This window comes from Papaver somniferum, chromosome 5 (genome assembly GCF_003573695.1).
Source record: "Papaver somniferum cultivar HN1 chromosome 5, ASM357369v1, whole genome shotgun sequence".
In the NCBI taxonomy this organism is placed as follows: domain Eukaryota; kingdom Viridiplantae; phylum Streptophyta; class Magnoliopsida; order Ranunculales; family Papaveraceae; genus Papaver; species Papaver somniferum.
In genome coordinates, this window is record NC_039362.1 from 190158997 (window position 1) to 190177306 (window position 18310).

At 35.7% G+C, this 18310-nt stretch overlaps 2 protein-coding genes and 1 pseudogene across 3 annotated transcripts; 2 read left to right on the forward strand and 1 right to left on the reverse strand.

The window, feature by feature from the left end:
• Positions 1 to 203: 203 nt before the first annotated feature.
• On the forward strand, positions 204 to 303 carry LOC113284851 (annotated as a pseudogene).
• Positions 304 to 7995: 7692 nt separating this feature from the next.
• Positions 7996 to 11926, forward strand: LOC113284055 (protein HEADING DATE 3A-like). The gene is made up of 4 exons (XM_026533453.1): positions 7996 to 8444; positions 8707 to 8768; positions 9252 to 9292; positions 11252 to 11926. Exons 1-4 carry the CDS (start codon positions 8244 to 8246, stop codon positions 11476 to 11478), a joined length of 531 nt encoding a protein of 176 aa, XP_026389238.1. The 5' UTR covers positions 7996 to 8243; the 3' UTR covers positions 11479 to 11926.
• A 263-nt stretch (positions 11927 to 12189) lies between these two features.
• Positions 12190 to 17360, reverse strand: LOC113284053 (PTI1-like tyrosine-protein kinase 3). 2 transcript variants are annotated; one of them, XM_026533452.1, is made up of 8 exons: positions 17247 to 17360; positions 16492 to 16633; positions 15894 to 16138; positions 15613 to 15739; positions 15092 to 15365; positions 14270 to 14402; positions 13405 to 13491; positions 12190 to 12730 (listed from the first exon to the last, which is right to left on the reverse strand). In XM_026533452.1, the coding sequence occupies exons 2-8, from the start codon at positions 16583 to 16585 to the stop codon at positions 12605 to 12607; spliced, it is 1086 nt and encodes a 361-aa protein (XP_026389237.1). In that variant the 5' UTR covers positions 16586 to 16633; positions 17247 to 17360; the 3' UTR covers positions 12190 to 12604. The 2 variants fall into 2 exon arrangements, with proteins under 2 accessions (XP_026389237.1, XP_026389235.1); XM_026533450.1 differs by lacking the exon at positions 17247 to 17360 and adding an exon at positions 17025 to 17166.
• Between the last annotated feature and the right edge of the window lie 950 nt (positions 17361 to 18310).

An 18310-nucleotide genomic window follows, 5' to 3' on the forward strand; every position in this document is an offset into this window, starting at 1 on the left:
CGTTTCCTCTACTTAAAAGAATTGTTTTCTGGGGTGCCCTACTATTTTCCCATTGCTGGGTTTTTTCGGCGATTTCATTAAAAAATTCCATCGCCGCATCAACAGTTTGGTTTTCAAATCCACCAGTGCATAGAGACTCAACCATGGTCGTTGTGGAATAATCTAAACCCTCATAAAGGATCTGAACTAGCCTAACCTTTTCTAAACCATGATGAGGACACTGGGATAATAAATCATTGAACCTTTCCAAATACCTATATAAAGATTCTCCCTCTTGTTGTGAAAATGTGCATATTTGCGTCCTAATAGACGATGTTTTGTGCCTAGGGAAAAACTTATTGAAAAAGGCAGATGTAAGTTGTTCATATGTCTCAATTGACTCGGAGTCCAAACTATACAGCCACGACTTGGCCTTATCTTTCAGGGAAAATGGGAATAACCTAAGTTTCAAAGCATCATCATCTAAGCCTCTAATTCTTAGAGTACTACAAATTTCCTCAAAATCCCTAACATGGTAATAAGGGTTTTCATTTTCTTTCCCTAAAAAGATTGGGAGCATCTGTAAGGTCCCAGGTTTCAGTTCATAGGGTGCCTCCGTTTCAGCTAACTTAATACACGAAGGACGGGTAGTCCTAGTTGGATTCAACAAAGCTTTCAAAGTTGCCATTTCTGGCGCTATCGGAGCAACATGGATTCTCTCCTCAGTCAAAGAACGTTCAAAAACAGACTCTTCAAAAGCCGGACTTTCTAGATTAAGGTAATCGAGACGCTTCGAACTACTAGGTTTCTCTTTAACAAATCTACCTAGTGCGTCTCTTTTACGTTCAGGCATACAATAGAATTTTCTAAATTGGAAGGGTAAGCAAACACAGATCAAGGCCGACTCAACCAAATCAAACCTATTGATTTCTAGCAAACAAAAAGCATGATGGCTCCACTTAGATTGTTTCTAGACCAGCTTCTAATCCTTCGAACGGGAATTCGTTACAATTTAAGCAAACCCCTCTGGAATCAATCCGAGTTAACGTAAGTTGAATAGAGGCGAGGGAAGCTCGGTGGAGCTTTGATACCCAAGGCCTCACCGGTATTACAAGGCGGCGCAGTCACGCATTCAACTTACAGAAACCGTCAAGAACTTCGAAGTATGCTTAAAAGAGTAACCAATATTTTTCGAATGACTTTCCTGTTAAGCTCGTTACCCTATCGGTCTCGTTCTAGTCAAAATTTTAGGCTTAGGTTCGCGTAGGTTACGTGTTCCTAAAGCGGGCAAGAAGAGAACGGTGATGAAATCCGAACCCTTATCTTGTATGGCCAGGCCTTGCCCTTTACTAGAAAAATAAATGTCCGTATTCAGTCCTCAACATATATGCATACGAAGGAGTCCAGTAACTCGCTGACAGGGGATTCGCGAGTGTTTAGAATCTTACCTCCCGTTCCAGACGGGGGATGAATCGGTTGTAGTCGACTCGGGCCACTGACTCCGATGTCTAGTGTACGAACCCAAAGTGCAGAGACAATATCGTAATTGTCCTCCTTCTCTGCAAACAGTTTATGTTTAAAGTACCCTTCCGTAGGGTAATAAAAAAAATAATGTCCCAAAGTCCAAAAGTCCAAAAAAATAAAGAAAAATTAAAAAAATAATAAACCCTAATACATTTTTTTTTAAATAAAATAAACAAACCCTAAACTAAAATTGTCTAAAATAAAATTGTTTTCTTTTCTATTCTTTTTGCTTTAATCTTTAGCTCCAAGTCTTTATGAAATCACCAAACTCCTTGGCTCAATTTTCTCAATGATCCAGAACCTGTAGACACAAGATAAATACCCAAAAACATAAAAAAGGACAAAAATAATAAAAATAAAAAAATAAAATAAAATAAATCTAAAACCTTAAAAACAAGTCCCCGGCAGCGGCGCCAAAAATTGATGTGATTTGTAGATAGTGGTAAAAGTGATTCGATTCTCAGACTTGTGAAGGATATTAATTAGACTTAAATTCTAATACTAAAATAGAAAACTCACTAAAAATTATAGCAAACTCAATCAAAGATGATATCAATACTAAAAGAAACACTGAGGCTAAGATTCCATTATTTTCCAAGTTCAAAGTGATTAAACCAATACTTATATTTATGAGATTTTCTTGTTTAATTTGATTCTAAAATATTGCAACAAGTAGATTTTCAAAAGTAATAATTGTAAATACCAAGTATGAAGCATCAAAAGTCTTAAAACTAAGCATACTCCATCAAAATAGATCACAATCACTCAAATAAAAATCATATTCAATAATAGTTCAAGGCAAATAATCATATAATTATTGAAAATAAAAAGATAAAATAGAATATACCACTTTTTGTTGGAAAAATAGCTTCCTCTATCGCCTTAGCAATGGGGTTTACCTCCTCATATTAATCATGATCTCAAAATGTGTTTTTGTTGCTCAAAAGATGATTAAAAGAGTGAAAAGTAATAACACAGACTGTTTGCAACAGTGTATTGGTGTTGCAAAACAGCTGTTACAATGGAACTGTTACAGAAAAACTGTTGCTTTGTCGCTGATTTTAAGACCCTAAAATATGACTGCCCTGAACAGCTTAATGTTCTTCAGCTCTTAATCAACGACATTGTTCTGCGACTGTCTACCGAGCGTCAATGTTCTTCGCGTTCTTCTTCTTCAGCAGCAGCAGCAGCAGCAGAAACAGAGTTTGGTAAAGCTCTGATTTCTTCTTCTCTGGCTCTCCTTAGGTTCCCAAACTCTCGACACCTCTTCTATATGACCCAAGACGTCTATTTATATCAAAAATACCGATTAAATCTCTCCCAAATCTTCCAAAATCTCTTTCCTTCTCTTCACGGCCAAGTTGCGACAATTTCTTGTTTTAGGATTTCTACGCATTTCTGAGCTTTCCTTTTTATTCTAAACTCTTCCTTAGATAGATACAAATCTTTGGGAAGGTTTACAGCGATTTAATCTCTCTAAAATTCCCTAAAACGGGTCACACACGTGACTTTCCATATTTTCTTGTTGTGAGAAAAATCCGTCGATTGAGCCCATTCTAATCGATTTAAACACACATATCAGATTCCTAAACCCATAAGGAGTCTATCCTATGAAAATCAGAGGTTTAATCGACCTCAAACTCCTTTAAATCACGATTGCCAAAACTGCTCTTTAACTGCACTTTTTTCCCGCCAAAATCCTTTTTTTTAATGTTGAAGATGGTTTCCCCTTATCCAGAGTAGGGATGCGATTAGCTACTGCCTGGAAATGGGATGCCCCTTAGTAATTAGGTTACCCCTTATCCAAAGTGAGAGTCCGAATAGCAAATGTCCTCCGGGTGCTTTCCGACAACTTTTCGAGCCAATTTTTTTCAAAAGTGTTTATTAGCCAAAAATACCTACAAATAAATAAAACACCATAATAAGTACAAAAATGAGCCATAACAATATATAGAATCGAGACAAATCGGACACAAAAATGTGTCTATCAATTAATCACTTTAAAATTGCTTGAAGCTAGTGGTATGTGTAAGATTACCATTATTGTCTTCTAAGAATGTTTCAATGATTAAATGAGAGTTTAGAACGACTACCAAAGCCTGGATATATCACAGTATGTATACTTTGTATGTGCACTGTGGAAGTCTAGTTAAGGTCCGGAACTATTGTTTACAAACCTTGTTTGCGAACGAGTTTACCTGTGAAAAGGTCCGGAACTATTGTTCGCGTACCATGTTTGCGAACGGATAAACAAATCCAAAGTCCGGAAACTCAGTTTGCGAACACAGTGGCCAAGTTCTAAAATCGGTAAAGTGTGATTTTCATACTCATGAACACAGGTTCGTTTGCGAACTCAAATCCCTGGAAATTTAATGATTAAGTTATGTGAACTAGTTTTACAAGCAGTTGCATTATGTTCATGAATTGGTTCTTGTATAAGTACTTTGTACAATTAGAACCCAAACCGATTTTGTTTCAAATGATTCATATATGTTTCTATGAGATGATGAACATTTGAACAACTCTCTTGAAACACTTTTAGATTCAATTGATTATCTATCATGATTGATTGGTCATCATATTTGATCTAGAAGTGTTAGATGAATATGCCTAAACTGTAAATATTAATATGGATAACTTCGATTAACTATTATTGAGCCAACAAGGTATACATGTTTGCTTACGTTTTATCCATATATATATATATATATATATATATATATATATATATAGGTATATTTTATTTGTGTATATCAAGCTAATACTATCTAACGGTGGAGATTGATTGCGTAGTTTCTAAGCATACTTGGCTTGAATCTTAAATCAGGAGTTCATCTAAAGGTGAAAATCAATTGCTTTGTTACTAAGCTTTCTTAGCTTGATTGTAAGTAACCCTGCTTTGAAAGACTATATAAAGGAAAACTCTAGTAGCTGGGAAACCTAATCCCGACACGCTCGTATGTCCTAGTTGTAAACTAGATTTGATTCTCATTTAACCTAGGTTTTTCCAACACCATTATTAGATTAACGAATTGAATACTTCATTTGGGATTCGTGAAGCCAGATCCAACTATTTTCTTTGTAGTTGGATATTCTGATCTTACTTGTTCTATCATATTGAATTTTATCTTCTCTTAGATTTAATCGAGAATTATCTCTGATAGGTAAGATATAAAAAGTAATCACAACAGTTCTTCGTCTCGAATCTTGTGATTCCGCAGAAACTTCTTCTGTTAATCAGTTAGGTTATTTTGAGGTGACTGATATTTCTAGGATGCTCTTCGAGAGTACAAAACCGGATTATTAGTTGGTTCATGTTCACCTTGATCTTTGTATCAAAATACGGAAAAAAATAAATAAAGGATAGACATATCTGTATGAGACATATTTTTTTTATAAGTCTTCGAATTTGGGTCGTAGAAACTCTTAGTTTTGGGTGAGATCAGCTAAGGGAATCAAGTGAGCAGAGTCTTGCTGGGATTCAAGAGGCATAAGGAACGCGACTGTACCTTAATCGGTGTGAGACTTGGTTAGGGATCAACTACATTCCGGTCTGAAGTTAACTTGTAGTAGGATCGAGTCTGTAGAAGCTTAATACAGTGTGGTGTTCAAATCTGGACTAGGTCGCGAGGTTTTTCTGCATTTGCGGTTTCCTTGTGAACAAAATTTTTGGTGTCTCTGTTATTTCTTTTCCGCGTTATATTTGTTTATATAATTGAAATATCACAGGTTGTGCGTAGTCCAATCAGTTGATAAATCCGACCCTGATTGTTGGATAGAACTTGATTGACACTCTCCCATTGGTCTTTGGTACTATCCGAGTTATTCTTATATCAATCAGTCTATTTCTATCTAGTTGATTTACTGATTGTATTGAGAAAGAGATAAAGCTCTTTGATATCTTTCTTGATTGAGTCTCACTTTTAAGTTGGTGTTCTCTGAATTATATTAGAGTTTAGTCCATACATATTTCCGAACGAAATATTGGTGTGGTTGTTATACCCCGCATTTTCAACAAAGGGTAACGAGTATGGGAATCCAATGAGTTTATAAGATGTCACTCGTATGTAACCCGAAACCAAACGGATTTTTAGGAATATGTCCGCGTCTAATTCATCTCCGAACGAATCAGGTGTCCAGCCCAATAAAATTGGGTCAGATCGGGTTGGGTTAGATGGGTTTGCTCATCCCTAAATTCTCGCGCTACAAGATTTTGTTTTGGCAAGAGACCATGCCAAAGGGTTCACTGACTTGGCAATATGTTATAAGAGTCGGATACTCTATGAACGATTTTTGGGGACCATGACTTTTTTGAGGGGACCATGACTTGATTAGGCCACCTTCCCTATGGTATAAGGGGTGACCTAAAAGGTTGAGATGACTAAGTTACCCTTTTATTAATTAAATAAATATTTATTTATTTTTATTTTATTTATTTTTTTCAAATTTTTTAAATATCTTTTTTAATTTTTTTTTTTTTTTTGTATGTGGTTCGGTTAGGGGAAAAATAATAAATCTAGTCGAACTTGAAGTTCGGCTAAGAGAAAATATCAAAAAAAGTTTTTTTAGATAGGAGTTCGGTTAAGTAAAAAAATTCTAAAACTTTTGCGAACCCATCGAATTGAAAGTTCGGTTTGCATTTTTATGAATATAACCGAATCCTGTTTAGTGTATTTTCATATAGGAGTTCGGGTAAGTAAAAATTTTCTAAAAAAATTGCGAATAGACCGATCTCAAAGTTCGGTTAAATACAAAATTTCTAAAACTTTTGCGAACGCACCGAACTATGAATTCGGTTTGCAAGGAAATTTTTCGCTCTAACCGATGTGTTCTTGGTGTTCTATGTTCAGGGAGTCCGGTTAGAAAACTAGGGTTTTTTTAAACCACTTCTAACTGAACAATACTCTGTAACTAACATTTCAACCCTAATTTGATGATTTCTAATCAATTTTTTCAATCAAAAACAAATTAAAAGCAATGGGTTTGTGGGAAAATACCTTAGAATTTGCATATCACTAAAGGGTTTGCGAGAAAAATACATGTGAATTTGTACTTATAGAACCAAAGCTAATTAAAAAACAAGAAAAAAAAAATTTAAACCAAAGTTTAAAAAATTTAAAATTTTGAAGAAAAAATTGAAAAAGGAAATAATTTTTTTTTTTTTTTCTAATGAGATATTATATTATCGATAATATAAATATTAAATTTTTATAAATTAATCATTATACAAAGCTTTTGGTTGGTAACCTAGCAACAAGCTGGGCTCCAACACCTTTTTATAAATAAAAATAATATAATATAAGGGCATTTTGGTCACTAACCAAAATATATGGACAAGGGGTGACTTCACTTTACTTCTAAATGTCCTCCTAAAATTGAAATCATGGTCCCCTCAGAAAAAACCATGGTCCCAAAAAAAAAAATAGTTCTTTCTTTATCATTTGTGGGCCAAATGTTAGTTTGGTTTGATACTATGGGCTCTATTTCTTGAATTTTAAACGGTAAGTTTGTTGCAGCCGGGAGTATGAGAAGGTGTGAATATATCTAGAGCTCAAATTTTCAATATTTGCTTAGATGAATTAGATGTCAATGTTGGTCTGTTTATAGTAGCACAAGGAACAATTTGACCGCATAAATGTCTGCCATCATAAGGTTTTGGTTGCTATACAGAGAGAGAGATGCGACTAATAGTAGTGTGGAAAATGTTTTTGATTGCTATCCAGAGAGAGAGAGAGAGATGTGACTAATAGTAGTGTGGAAAATGTTTTCTACTTCTCTTCTTTGATTCTTAGAAATGACGTTTGGATTAACATGAAAAGACGCAGTGGGAATTAGCTGTGGATAGACAAGAATTCTCAACACATGCTGATGATTTTCTTAGTAGGTAAAGAGATCACCAGTATAGCATGTCCATTACCGCTACCATATTTAGAGCTTTCATTTATTATTTTTCTCACATCGCGCTATAGATTTTCGAAGTCACCCATACGCTTATGCAAGATATACACAGTTAATTTTGGGGTTAACTATTCACAGGTTTATTTTGTATGTATTTTACACATACGCATACATTTTAGTGCGCTGCTGCTGACACATATATAATTCTGCATGGGTTAGGTGATCATAACAGTGAAGAGGATGATGCAGGCAAAAATGTAGTCCATGACGTACCATGTGTTAAATATTATCAACTTGGTGAATCTATTTGTCCTTAGGATAAAGAGTAGTTGTCGAATCACTCTACGCCAAGTGGAAAAAGGAGAGGAGAGAGATGGATTTGTAAATCTATGGTTCCACATGGATGCACTAGTACATGTATTTTGATCTGAAGCCAATCACAAGGCAGCAAAATATAATGCTGAATCAGAATATACGCTCCTGTTAGTCTAAGGACCACTGAGTAAGAGCGGGAAGAAGACATACACCACATGAAAAGCTTCTATTAGTTTCTGACCTAGAGTTTCTTATAATCATGCAACAAAGTAAATTAAGTGGATAGATTGGATGTGAACATTTTTCATTACTGAAGAAAGTAAGATGGCAAATTTGAGAATTTTTTAAGCCACCCTCCAAATGTATCTTGCCTATATATAGACTTGGCTACTTAGTGATCTACCATCATCACTTTTGCAATAAATATATACTTGCAAAAACACTGGCTAGATAATACTCATTTCATTACGTACCTTCTTCATTCTGCTAGATCTCTCTCTCTTTGTTATCTCTAGCTATCTAGCTTGATGCGAAGAGTACCAAGAGATCCATTGGTAGTAGGGAGGGTAGTAGGGGATGTATTAGACCCCTTTGAAAGATCAGTATCGATTAGGATATCATATACTTCAAAGGACGTCACTAATGGTTGTGAATTTAAACCTTCTGCTGTTGTTACTCAACCTAGAGTTGAGATTGGGGGTGATGACATGAGGACCTTTTACACTCTGGTAACTCTATATATATAATGGTGTTACTCTCTATCTCTTTCTCTGTTCATGTTGGAGCTTCATGAATCGTAAACAAGTACTGTGTGGTTACATATGTGCATAAATTAACCATGCATGCACATATACAGACCTGCTTTCTAGTTTGAATCTCATGATTTCTTTCTGTTTCTGCTTTTGCTTTTTGTTGAATTAATTAGTCTTTAGTTTTACGAGGTGTATGATCAAACACTAACTACATGAATATATGTACTTTTAACTGCAGGTAATGGTAGACCCTGATGCACCTAGCCCTAGCGATCCAAATTTAAGAGAATATTTGCACTGGTACGTTCAACTGATGATCTCCCATAGTCTCATCCCATGCATGTGTCCATGGTAGACTTTAAAATGGGAAAATAATTGTTTCGAAAAGAGAGCTTATCTAGTCAGTGGTACTAGTTACTTGGTCATGTCCTAAGCAAGCAAACTTGAAAAATCGTTGAGGTGTGCGTGTCTCTTGAGCAGTTGAGGTTGCATCACTTTAATGAGTACACTGACTACAAATAGTGAGCCAGTGATCAAACAACTTGTTTCACCTTTTGCCGGTATATCCATATTTCAAATACCCGAGTTTGAATCATACCAGTACCAAAAGTCCCTTGCTGATGTTTTTTTCTTTTTCTTTTTTGATTTCTTGAGTTTTCAAATTTTATCTATTTTTATTTTACATTAAAAAAAAAATGTTTCCACTGATACTTGCAGAATCACATCTTATGTTTTTTACTTGGCATTTTGTTTGAGTCTCATGATGATTTGTTTGGATTTTAGGTTGGTTACTGATATCCCAGGAACAACAGGAGCAACATATGGTATGTCAAAACAAATCCATTACAATCTAAACTTCTTCAATATTCCAAAAGGGAAAAGAGATGTATCTTTTTAAATTTGTCTAGGCTGGCAGTGCATAAACACACAACCAGTGACCTAATTGCACTTTCTTTTTTCTTTTTATCTTTTCACTTTTCTCTTTCCCTTTCTCTTTTGGTCTTTTCCGAAAAAGAAATAGCCTTCAACAAAAGTCGCACAAATTCCTGTGTGTTTAGTAGGATTTAATTCCATGATATTATTGATCTTTCGTGTTTTCCGTCGTTTGAGCAAATTTGTCTCCATGAAATCTCATAGAAAATCTCTAAAAAAACCGTTAACAGCTGTTTTAAACTTAATTTCATGGAATATAATTTTTCTGAAATTGTTGCTTTTCTCTGCAATTAAACACAACCTTAATTCTCAGAGTTGAATTCAGTGCAGTAAGTTGTCTGGATCAAGGTTGGGAACAGAGCCAGATAATTTCACTTGCTAATTGATTTTTAAAGTTTATTTGTTTGTATATAATTTTACTAAAATATCTTATAAACAATTTTATTTTCATTATTTTACCTCTATGCATGATGTTTTCTTTAACCTCCTTTTCCCTTCATTTCGTGCTCCCCCACTTATTCGGTGTTGTTTTTTTAGAAACTTAGTGGTTAAAAAAATATATCAAATAGTATATTTATACAGTTATTCATCATGTTTATCCAAATTAATCCAAGCTTGAAAAAAGTGTAGAACGCCAAGTCTAATTGTTTCCAAGTTGGGGTCATTCGCACTTTTTCCAAGACAGTTCTAAGGTTTCATTAAAAGATACTAGTTTGGTATCCAAACTAAAGCCCTCTGGATTGTTTACAGCGTCGTTCTGAATTGCACTCAATCTTGTGGTTGATTTTTGTTCCGAAGTCTCATTGTCCGTTCTGACTATGGGCCAACATTGAATTCAATTTGGAATGGGTGCTTTGGAATCCATTTTACCTTCTAACATTATTCTTCTATGATCAATTCCAAAGACTGAGGTGTCATGGTAGTTGGAAGATAAAAAATTTCCACCATTAAAACTTGCTCTAAGTCATTTTCATCATGTTGGTAGGAACAAACTGATACTTCAATACACTTTTTTTCTTCTATAATGAAAAGACAGATGTGTTAAAAAGAAAGAAAACTACATTTGTAGATTAAGACTCCGGCCCAATCCGAGTTCATGTAATACGAATGCCACAATAGAATTACAAGCACATTCAATGTTTTAAGAAGATAGGAAAAAGAAAAAAGTGCTTTGTTTTCTTTTGTTTTTACATGAGAAAAGTGATATATATGGTCCTCAACTCTGCCTCCTCAAACTTTGATGAATCAATCTATCGAATATACTTTTAGTAGGAAGAATCAACAAAGTCGCAACTTGCAACAGAAGCTATTAAATTCCAACTCCAACCCGCTGATGCTAGATTGACCGGAGATTTTATCCCAAGCAAAATCCCCCATGAAGGAGTCCACTTTAGCTGAGTAGTAGGTCCGTTTTCCGGTTTCAGTGTGCTCACACAGATTTCAGTGAGTACTATACAATATTCCAACAGACAGACAGACAGACAGACTACAAGGTTTCAGTCTGGTTGCGTGTTTCAAATTAAGTGTACCCGTACGACATATTGATCCGATTCATCATCATCATGATATATAGATTTGATGTGATTTAGTCCTTGGATTCATTTCCATCACCTAGTCATTTTTACTGCCCTTGCTGGCTTTAAATGGAGTAGGGGGATACCCAAATTGTCGTATTTGGGCATAAGTTACCTCCAGCCGGAGACACACCTAGTCCTTAGACAAGTGGGGACAATCGACTCCCCTGCAATATTTAGGTGTTCAATTATCCCTAGTTCATCTATTATGGTCTTATGACTCTTACCGTTGTGTTCTCATCTAAATCTGACAGCGTTGTGCATATTCTTTTATAGGACAAGAAATCGTGACATACGAAGCACCTAGACCAACTGCGGGGATTCACCGATTTGTTTACGTATTATTCCGTCAACTTGGTCGTCAAACTGTATATGCACCAGGCTGGCGTCAAAATTTCAACACGCGAGATTTTGCTGAAATTCACAATCTCGGCCTGCCTGTTGCTGCTGTATACTTCAACTGCCAGAGGGAGAGTGGCTCCGGAGGCAGAAGAAGAGCATGAAACAAAGTAAGATATCTTAACATCTTACCAAGAAGATTAAGAATGACACTAGTATCTTATATATCACTGTATATATAGATTGATCAAAATATATGAGGAGTGGTTTATATGAAGGGGAATATAAATCTATCCATATAGACAAAAATAAAGTAGCACTCTGTTAATAGCTACTACTATCGATGGCTGTCGATATATGAACAACTGCTTAACGCGGTTCGTTACTATCGTTAGTACATCTCATCACAAGGTTATGGAATTCAGCTCTGTAAGTTGTGTTCTCATAGTTGGTATGGTTCTTTATTTTGCTCTATATCGTTATTAGCAAATCGTCTGTTTGTGGAGGATTTGGTGTTCATCAACATTAAAGTGTCTTTTGATTGTGTTTGTAATACAGTTTGCCCCTTATTTTGGTATATATTTGATGGAGCCAGATGATCTTTTTGTCTCATCCTTGGAATTTGTCTAGTACACATTCAACAACAACAAAAAATTGTGTTAAACTGAGGCACAGTGGACAAAATAGAAGGTTAATTTTCTAATCCCTGTATTCACATTTCTATGCTAAAAAAGAGAGGCGAGACTACTGAATCCAACCCTAACTTTGATCAGCTTCAAGCTAGTCTAGCTTTAGTTCTGGTTCTGAACGCAAGACTCTGGATTTAGGATACACCGACACTCAATGCTCATAAATTCGGGTACACCATTCCAAAATGAACAAAACAATCTACTTGAGGGCAAGAAAGAAAGCAACAAAAATAACTCAATATTACAATTACATGGATTGAGCAAACGATTTTTTCCATCAGAACGTTAAATAGAAGAACCCAATATAAATACCATAACTGACTTTTGGGTGTAAAGAAGATAAGGCACAGACAGCACAACCACCAAAGTGGTCATGCAACGGGATGATTCATCCACAAGAATCTGATTCCAATCTGAGCCCTTCATTCATTGATCTTAAACATTGAAATCTCGAACAAAACACAGAAAGTCTATATATATGAAATCAACCCAGACCTGGAGCAATCTGCCGAGAAATAAATTCAAACCAAAATGCACAATATGCAGACTGATCCCTCCTAGAGGCAAAGTGAAATAAAAATTCTCACTGCAAAACCCTTGTTTAAATCTCCGGAGCTGGGACTGGAGGCTTCTGCGTGAGAAGTGGTTTGAGTGCCTTGACAACAATACTCATGTTGGGACGGAACTCTGATTCATATTGTACACACAAAGCCGCCACAGCAGCCATCTGTAATTACAAAATATCAACACTATGTTAGTCCAGGATTCTGTTCACTACATGTTAGCTTTTGAGACCATCAGGCCGCACAATCTACTTATTATTACAGCACAAACATTCAAAATTCAGCATTTGGTTGTTTTTCACGAAATGGAAAATTAAACCTGGAATACAAATATCAAACTAGACATTCCTTATGTAACGAAGAGCATATATAAGGTTCATCAAATATCAATCCCAGGCTTAAGCTTATTAAAAATGGTGTATACACAATTTTACATCACATCCAAAATTAACATGCACAGAAGTAAATATTTCATATTTTATGGTGTTCGGGAAAAACAATTGTTGTAAGGCAACTGGATAAATAGTTACAAGTGTTCCCATGATGGACGCCTGATTCTGGAGTTAGTAGTTGAACAAGAAAATACCCAACCATCATCCCAACGAGTCAAGGTAGTGTACAAGTATATTGTGCATATTTTTTCTGTAGGTAGTAAGTATTATGCAAAATAACATCTAAATAGGAGGGTATCCTCCAATAAACACGAGCCCTACATTATGTGAAACCCCACACCTAGAGATACAGAATAGTGTAGAAGAGACCATACAGGAAATCCATTACATAAATATGAAAGCAACATGGTCAGAATATTTAACTAATCAAAGAGAGAGAGAGAAACCTTGGCAACTCCTTTAGGGGGATATTCTCCCTTTAGCTTTGGATCAACACACTGTTTAACCTTGTCCTCGCTTAGCCTTGGTGTGGCCTATACTCAAAAACCAAACAAAAGAAAACAACGTTAAAACTGATGGAATTGGCACTAGTTCAAATCATGTGCAAAAAATAACCATAAGATTATTTAGGACTTTCTCTGTCAGTTCGTGCTCTACATCTTCCAGCTTCATACTTTCCGAATTGATAAGTTTTAAGAAACAATGAAACTTCCCACTCCACTATATTAGATATTATGTGCTCATCCCTGGAGATTCCATCCTTGATGAGATCATTGCTAGTAGTAGTAGGAAAATAACTTCTCAATGGAAATCAATTTTGAGATTTAACTTGATGGTACTTTTTTTATTCCTGTCCTGGTCGAAATCATATTTGCAGAAACCTAGCTACCCGAGATCCCAATCTTGAGGTTTGATAACACCAAAACAATCTCAAATAGGTATACTGAATTAGTAATTATTTAGTTCTTCTAGCGAGCCATTTACACTCAGCAGAGAATGATCAGGACGACACAAGTGCAGCAAGACCGTAGTTTATCAATATAAAACACATGCAAAATCACTGCACATAAGTCATCGTTATCCACCATTCACAGAAGTCAGAACCCTAATGAAACTATCAAGCTCACCATATGGATAAGCCAGACTGCTGTGGGTTACTTTGAGTGCGCATTCAAGACGACAAACTTGGGATATATCAGAACCAACTAGTACTAACTGGTATGGGACCATAAGCGGGGCTTTAAACTGGATCAAACAAAAAGGGAATAAAAAAACTAGGAAGAAAAGGAAAAGGGAAAGAAAAAAGCTTACCCAGGTGACAAGACTCTGTTGCCCACGAGGCATAGTATGATCCACAGGTTTTCTGCCAGTAAGAAGCTCCAAGAGAACAACACCGAAACTATATACATCACTCTTTTGTGTCAATTGACCTGTCATGGCATACCTGCATCAGGTTATATGTACAGTGTCATCAACAACGACAAAGATATTTCAACAAACGCAGTCCACAGTGTATATGTAAATACTGGTAAACACTGATTTGGTTTTTCTGCAGTTACAAATTTACGGATTTCAATTTTTCTTACCACTGATTTCTTAACTTCTCAAAGTTCCAGTTACCTTTCTCAGCAAAACACTAAACAAAGAATATACCGAAGTAAAAATACTGCATTAAGAACTTGCATTTGGTAGTATGATGGTATTCCAAAGACTATATGTCTAAAAAGTAAACAACAAGAACAATGTCGGTTACAGTAGAATATGATTAGACGCAACCACAAATGAAGTTGGCCCTGAGAAGTTATTTTCCTATTCTGCACCAAGCTTCTAACACATGAAAAAAACCTTACATAAGAACCTAACGAGTTTGCACTGTTCTAGCTGGGATAGAAAAGATATATTCTGAAAGGAAAAATACAAATAAAGTATCTAGGACATTGGTACTGATGCTACAAAAGAAAAACTAGACAGTTATACAGAAATTAAACTATCAAAGAATATATTCATAGGCTGCATCTCTAAAATAAAAATAATAATAAGTACTGTACTAAATTTTCTATCTATGCACGAGATTGTATATGGCAAACCAACTTAAAGACTAACGATGAAAGACCAAGATTTCAGAAGCCTTACTCTGGTGCATGATAACCGAATGTTCCCAATACACGAGTAGAATGCAGACGAGCTGCCATGTCAGGAGCCTGATTTGAAAGGTTGAAGTCTGCAATTTTGGCCTTGAAGTCCTCAAATAGCAAAACGTTACTTGATCTGATGTCCCTATGTATTATTGAAGGTCGTTGCTTCTCATGTAAGAACTCTAATCCGCTTGCTGCATCAACAGCAATTCTCACACGCTGCATCCAGTCAAGCACAGGACCTGGTTGTGCACCTTGGACTCCTTTTCTACCTGCATATCCCAGGAATTCCAAGAAGACTAGTTATCAAAATGAGGAGAGAAAAGTTAACAACGAGGAGGTCACAACTATCAAGCGAAATGCAAAACAGTAACAAACATCCCCTTCATGATTCTTCCATCTAAACACTGTTAATAACAGCTGTGTCCACAATTAGGAGATCACAAATATTTTAAACACTGTTAACAACAGCTGTTTGATAGAGTGATGGGAACACACTAGAGCCTGTTTGTGTCATACCGTGCAAAATGTCGTGTAGAGATCCCATAGTTGCAAACTCATATGCTAAGACACGAAGACTGCCTTCCACACAATAGCCAAGCAACTCAACCAAATTCTCATGTTTAAGTTTTGAAACCATAGACACCTGAAAGTAAAAAACAATTCAATCAGACCATTGGAATGGAACTGATGCTAACAAATAACAGCAAAAGGAAAACCTATTTTCTTGCCACTATAAAACAGGCTTAAGAAGCTGTTGAAATCATGCTGTAGACTACATGCCATACTAGCCTACACACCTGTGTCAGAAACGTAACATTGGATTCGGGTTCAGATGCAACATCAAGCTTCTTTATAGCGACAGCACTTCCACTGTCCAAGGTTGCATAATATACTCTCCCATATGAACCCTCACCAATCAAAGACTTGGACCCAAAATTGTCGGTCTTTTCTTTTAGCTCATCTAAAGGCAAAGCAGGCACTTCAATAGGTGGTGGTGCTTTTACTTCGGTATTAGCTGTATTATTCTTGTTCCTTGTGTACGCTGAAACATCCAAATACACAAGTTTGAGAATACTTTAATAATATCACAATCCTACAAACATACTCCAGACTTCAGATAACCACTTGAATGCATTCAGTAATCTTTTGGAGAAAAGAAAAGAAAAAGGCAATCTCATTCAGATAGAAGGGTTGTTAAAACATTCATTTGGGCATTGAAGTCAGCTATCTTGCATCTGATAATGAATCACATGAAATCCATTATCAAATGAATAAAATAAGCAGGTAATTATCAGATAATTTGTCCATAAAAATACGACAAAATTAGGTTTCTGCCATAAAAATCAGTAATCTGACACAACAATTATAAAGATATATCCATAGATAGATACATACCATCATTATGGTCATCACTGTTTTTCAATGGTTCATCTTCATGTGGATTGTGTGATTCTTCAACTTGACAATTACAACACAACCAACGACGCATCTTTTCTCTTTTCTTTATTGAATGAAAACCAGGTGAATTCGCATTTCCCTGTCGATAATAACATCAAATCAAACAACAACCCACATGTCAAATCTCTCAACAATAACCAAATCCCACACTTATTTAAAAGATTTTTTAACTTTCTCGTGTGTGAATTCATTTCCCTTTATGTATAACATCAACAGCCCAACCCACATGTCAAATTTAATCAAATTTATAAAAACACTTTCCCGTGAGTGTAATAAATGCAGCTCAATAATAGAATCTCATAACCTACCAAATCCATCAACAAATCTCCCTATAATAATTACATGAAATCAAAACCTTAATAATCATAATAATTAATTAAGAGATAACCCCGAAAAGTACAGTTTCTAAATATTAATTAACCACACCAACAGAACAAAAAAAATACTACAAATTAAGCGATAATTCTCACCAATAAACCATGCTTTTGAACTTCTTCTTCCATTTTTAATCAAAAAAATTTCAAGAAGAGAGAAAAAAAATTCTGAGCTATGAAAATGTAAACCCTAGATCGAATAAATATATGTAGGATTTGTTTATTTTAAATCGAACACGATCAAAGAATATACTTGAAAATTAATTATAAAAAATAAAAATTCTTCAAAAAGACGAGAGAAGAAATGGATTTGATTACCTGGTTTTCTTTTTCTTTCTCTTAGGGTTTGTTTTTCTGTGATCGAAAAAACCGGGAAGACTGGTATAAAGGAGAGATAGAACAAATTATTGCCAGGTAAGACGCGTGGATGATTTCCATTTCACTTTCACTGCGAAATCATTATTCGTTAATATGCTGTCTCGTATTGTGAACAAGACGCGTGGATGATTGCGAAGCGGGTCCCGCGGGATAGAATGTGGTTACTGTGGATGAGTACGGGGGATTTGGGCACGTGGTGGGTTCTGGCTGCGGGACTATGGCTGGAAAAGTACAATGGAGCAATGATACGAACAGGCTGGATTGGTGGGTTGGCCGACAATGGATAGGAGGGCCCAGTAAATAAGAAAGGAATGGTCAGTTCATTGCTTTGGATTGACGACTAAGTCAACTGGTCTCCTCCACTTTCTTTAATTTTTGGTCGGTCTTGGGATTGGAATTGATGTTGTGGGAGAAGACTATCGATTTCGGCAACCAACGTATTTGACTCGCCCTTTTGGCCTTTTTAGTTTGAGTTTTCAAACGAAGGAGAGTATCTTTGCGATTATGGACGGTGTCCCGGACTCCCTCGGATGCTTAAATTTAAAGCAAAGCAAAATATGGTGACATGATGGGGGCACAAAAATTGGAAAAAAAAGGAAAATTTCATGGTAAAAAGTAACAATAAATTCAGAAGAGATCCTGACTGTCCGTTTTTATTTACTTGTGATAAAATTTTACGGTCGTTGGATTTAGGCATATAAACATTCTTTTTTTCCTCTCCAGCCTCCACGTTTCTCGGCTAGAGGTACCGAAATCCGAAACCCTTACTTGTTCCATTTCTCAAGGGAATATTTTGATCACATCGCTTTTGAAGAGTATTGAGATGTTCTCTTCAATATTAGCTACAGAAGAAAATCTGACATGAGCAGCTATCTGTTTGTGTGTCAGGTTATGTTTTGCAGTTTATATAACTCAGTTTTTGAATTATTAATAAGCATATCGTTATGAAATCACTTATTTCTCCAAGATCAATCTGTAGTAAAACTTAAATCAGATATGGGACA

What these genes read in the sequence shown, in the direction of transcription:
- LOC113284055 (XM_026533453.1), top strand. Translation starts at nt 8,244, where the DNA reads ATGCGAAGAGTACCAAGAGATCCATTGGTAGTAGGGAGGGTAGTAGGG. An exon ending in TGAGGACCTTTTACACTCTG is followed by an intron (nt 8,445 to 8,706) that starts GTAACTCTATAT and finishes TTTTAACTGCAG; the next exon opens with GTAATGGTAGACCCTGATGC. An exon ending in AACAACAGGAGCAACATATG is followed by an intron (nt 9,293 to 11,251) that starts GTATGTCAAAAC and finishes ATTCTTTTATAG; the next exon opens with GACAAGAAATCGTGACATAC.
- LOC113284053 (XM_026533450.1), bottom strand. Translation starts at nt 17,057, where the DNA reads ATGGAAGAAGAAGTTCAAAAGCATGGTTTATTG. An exon ending in TTCGGTTATCATGCACCAGA is followed by an intron (nt 14,403 to 15,091) that starts GTAAGGCTTCTG and finishes AACCTGATGCAG; the next exon opens with GTATGCCATGACAGGTCAAT. An exon ending in CCCCTAAAGGAGTTGCCAAG is followed by an intron (nt 12,731 to 13,404) that starts GTTTCTCTCTCT and finishes TTGTAATTACAG; the next exon opens with ATGGCTGCTGTGGCGGCTTT.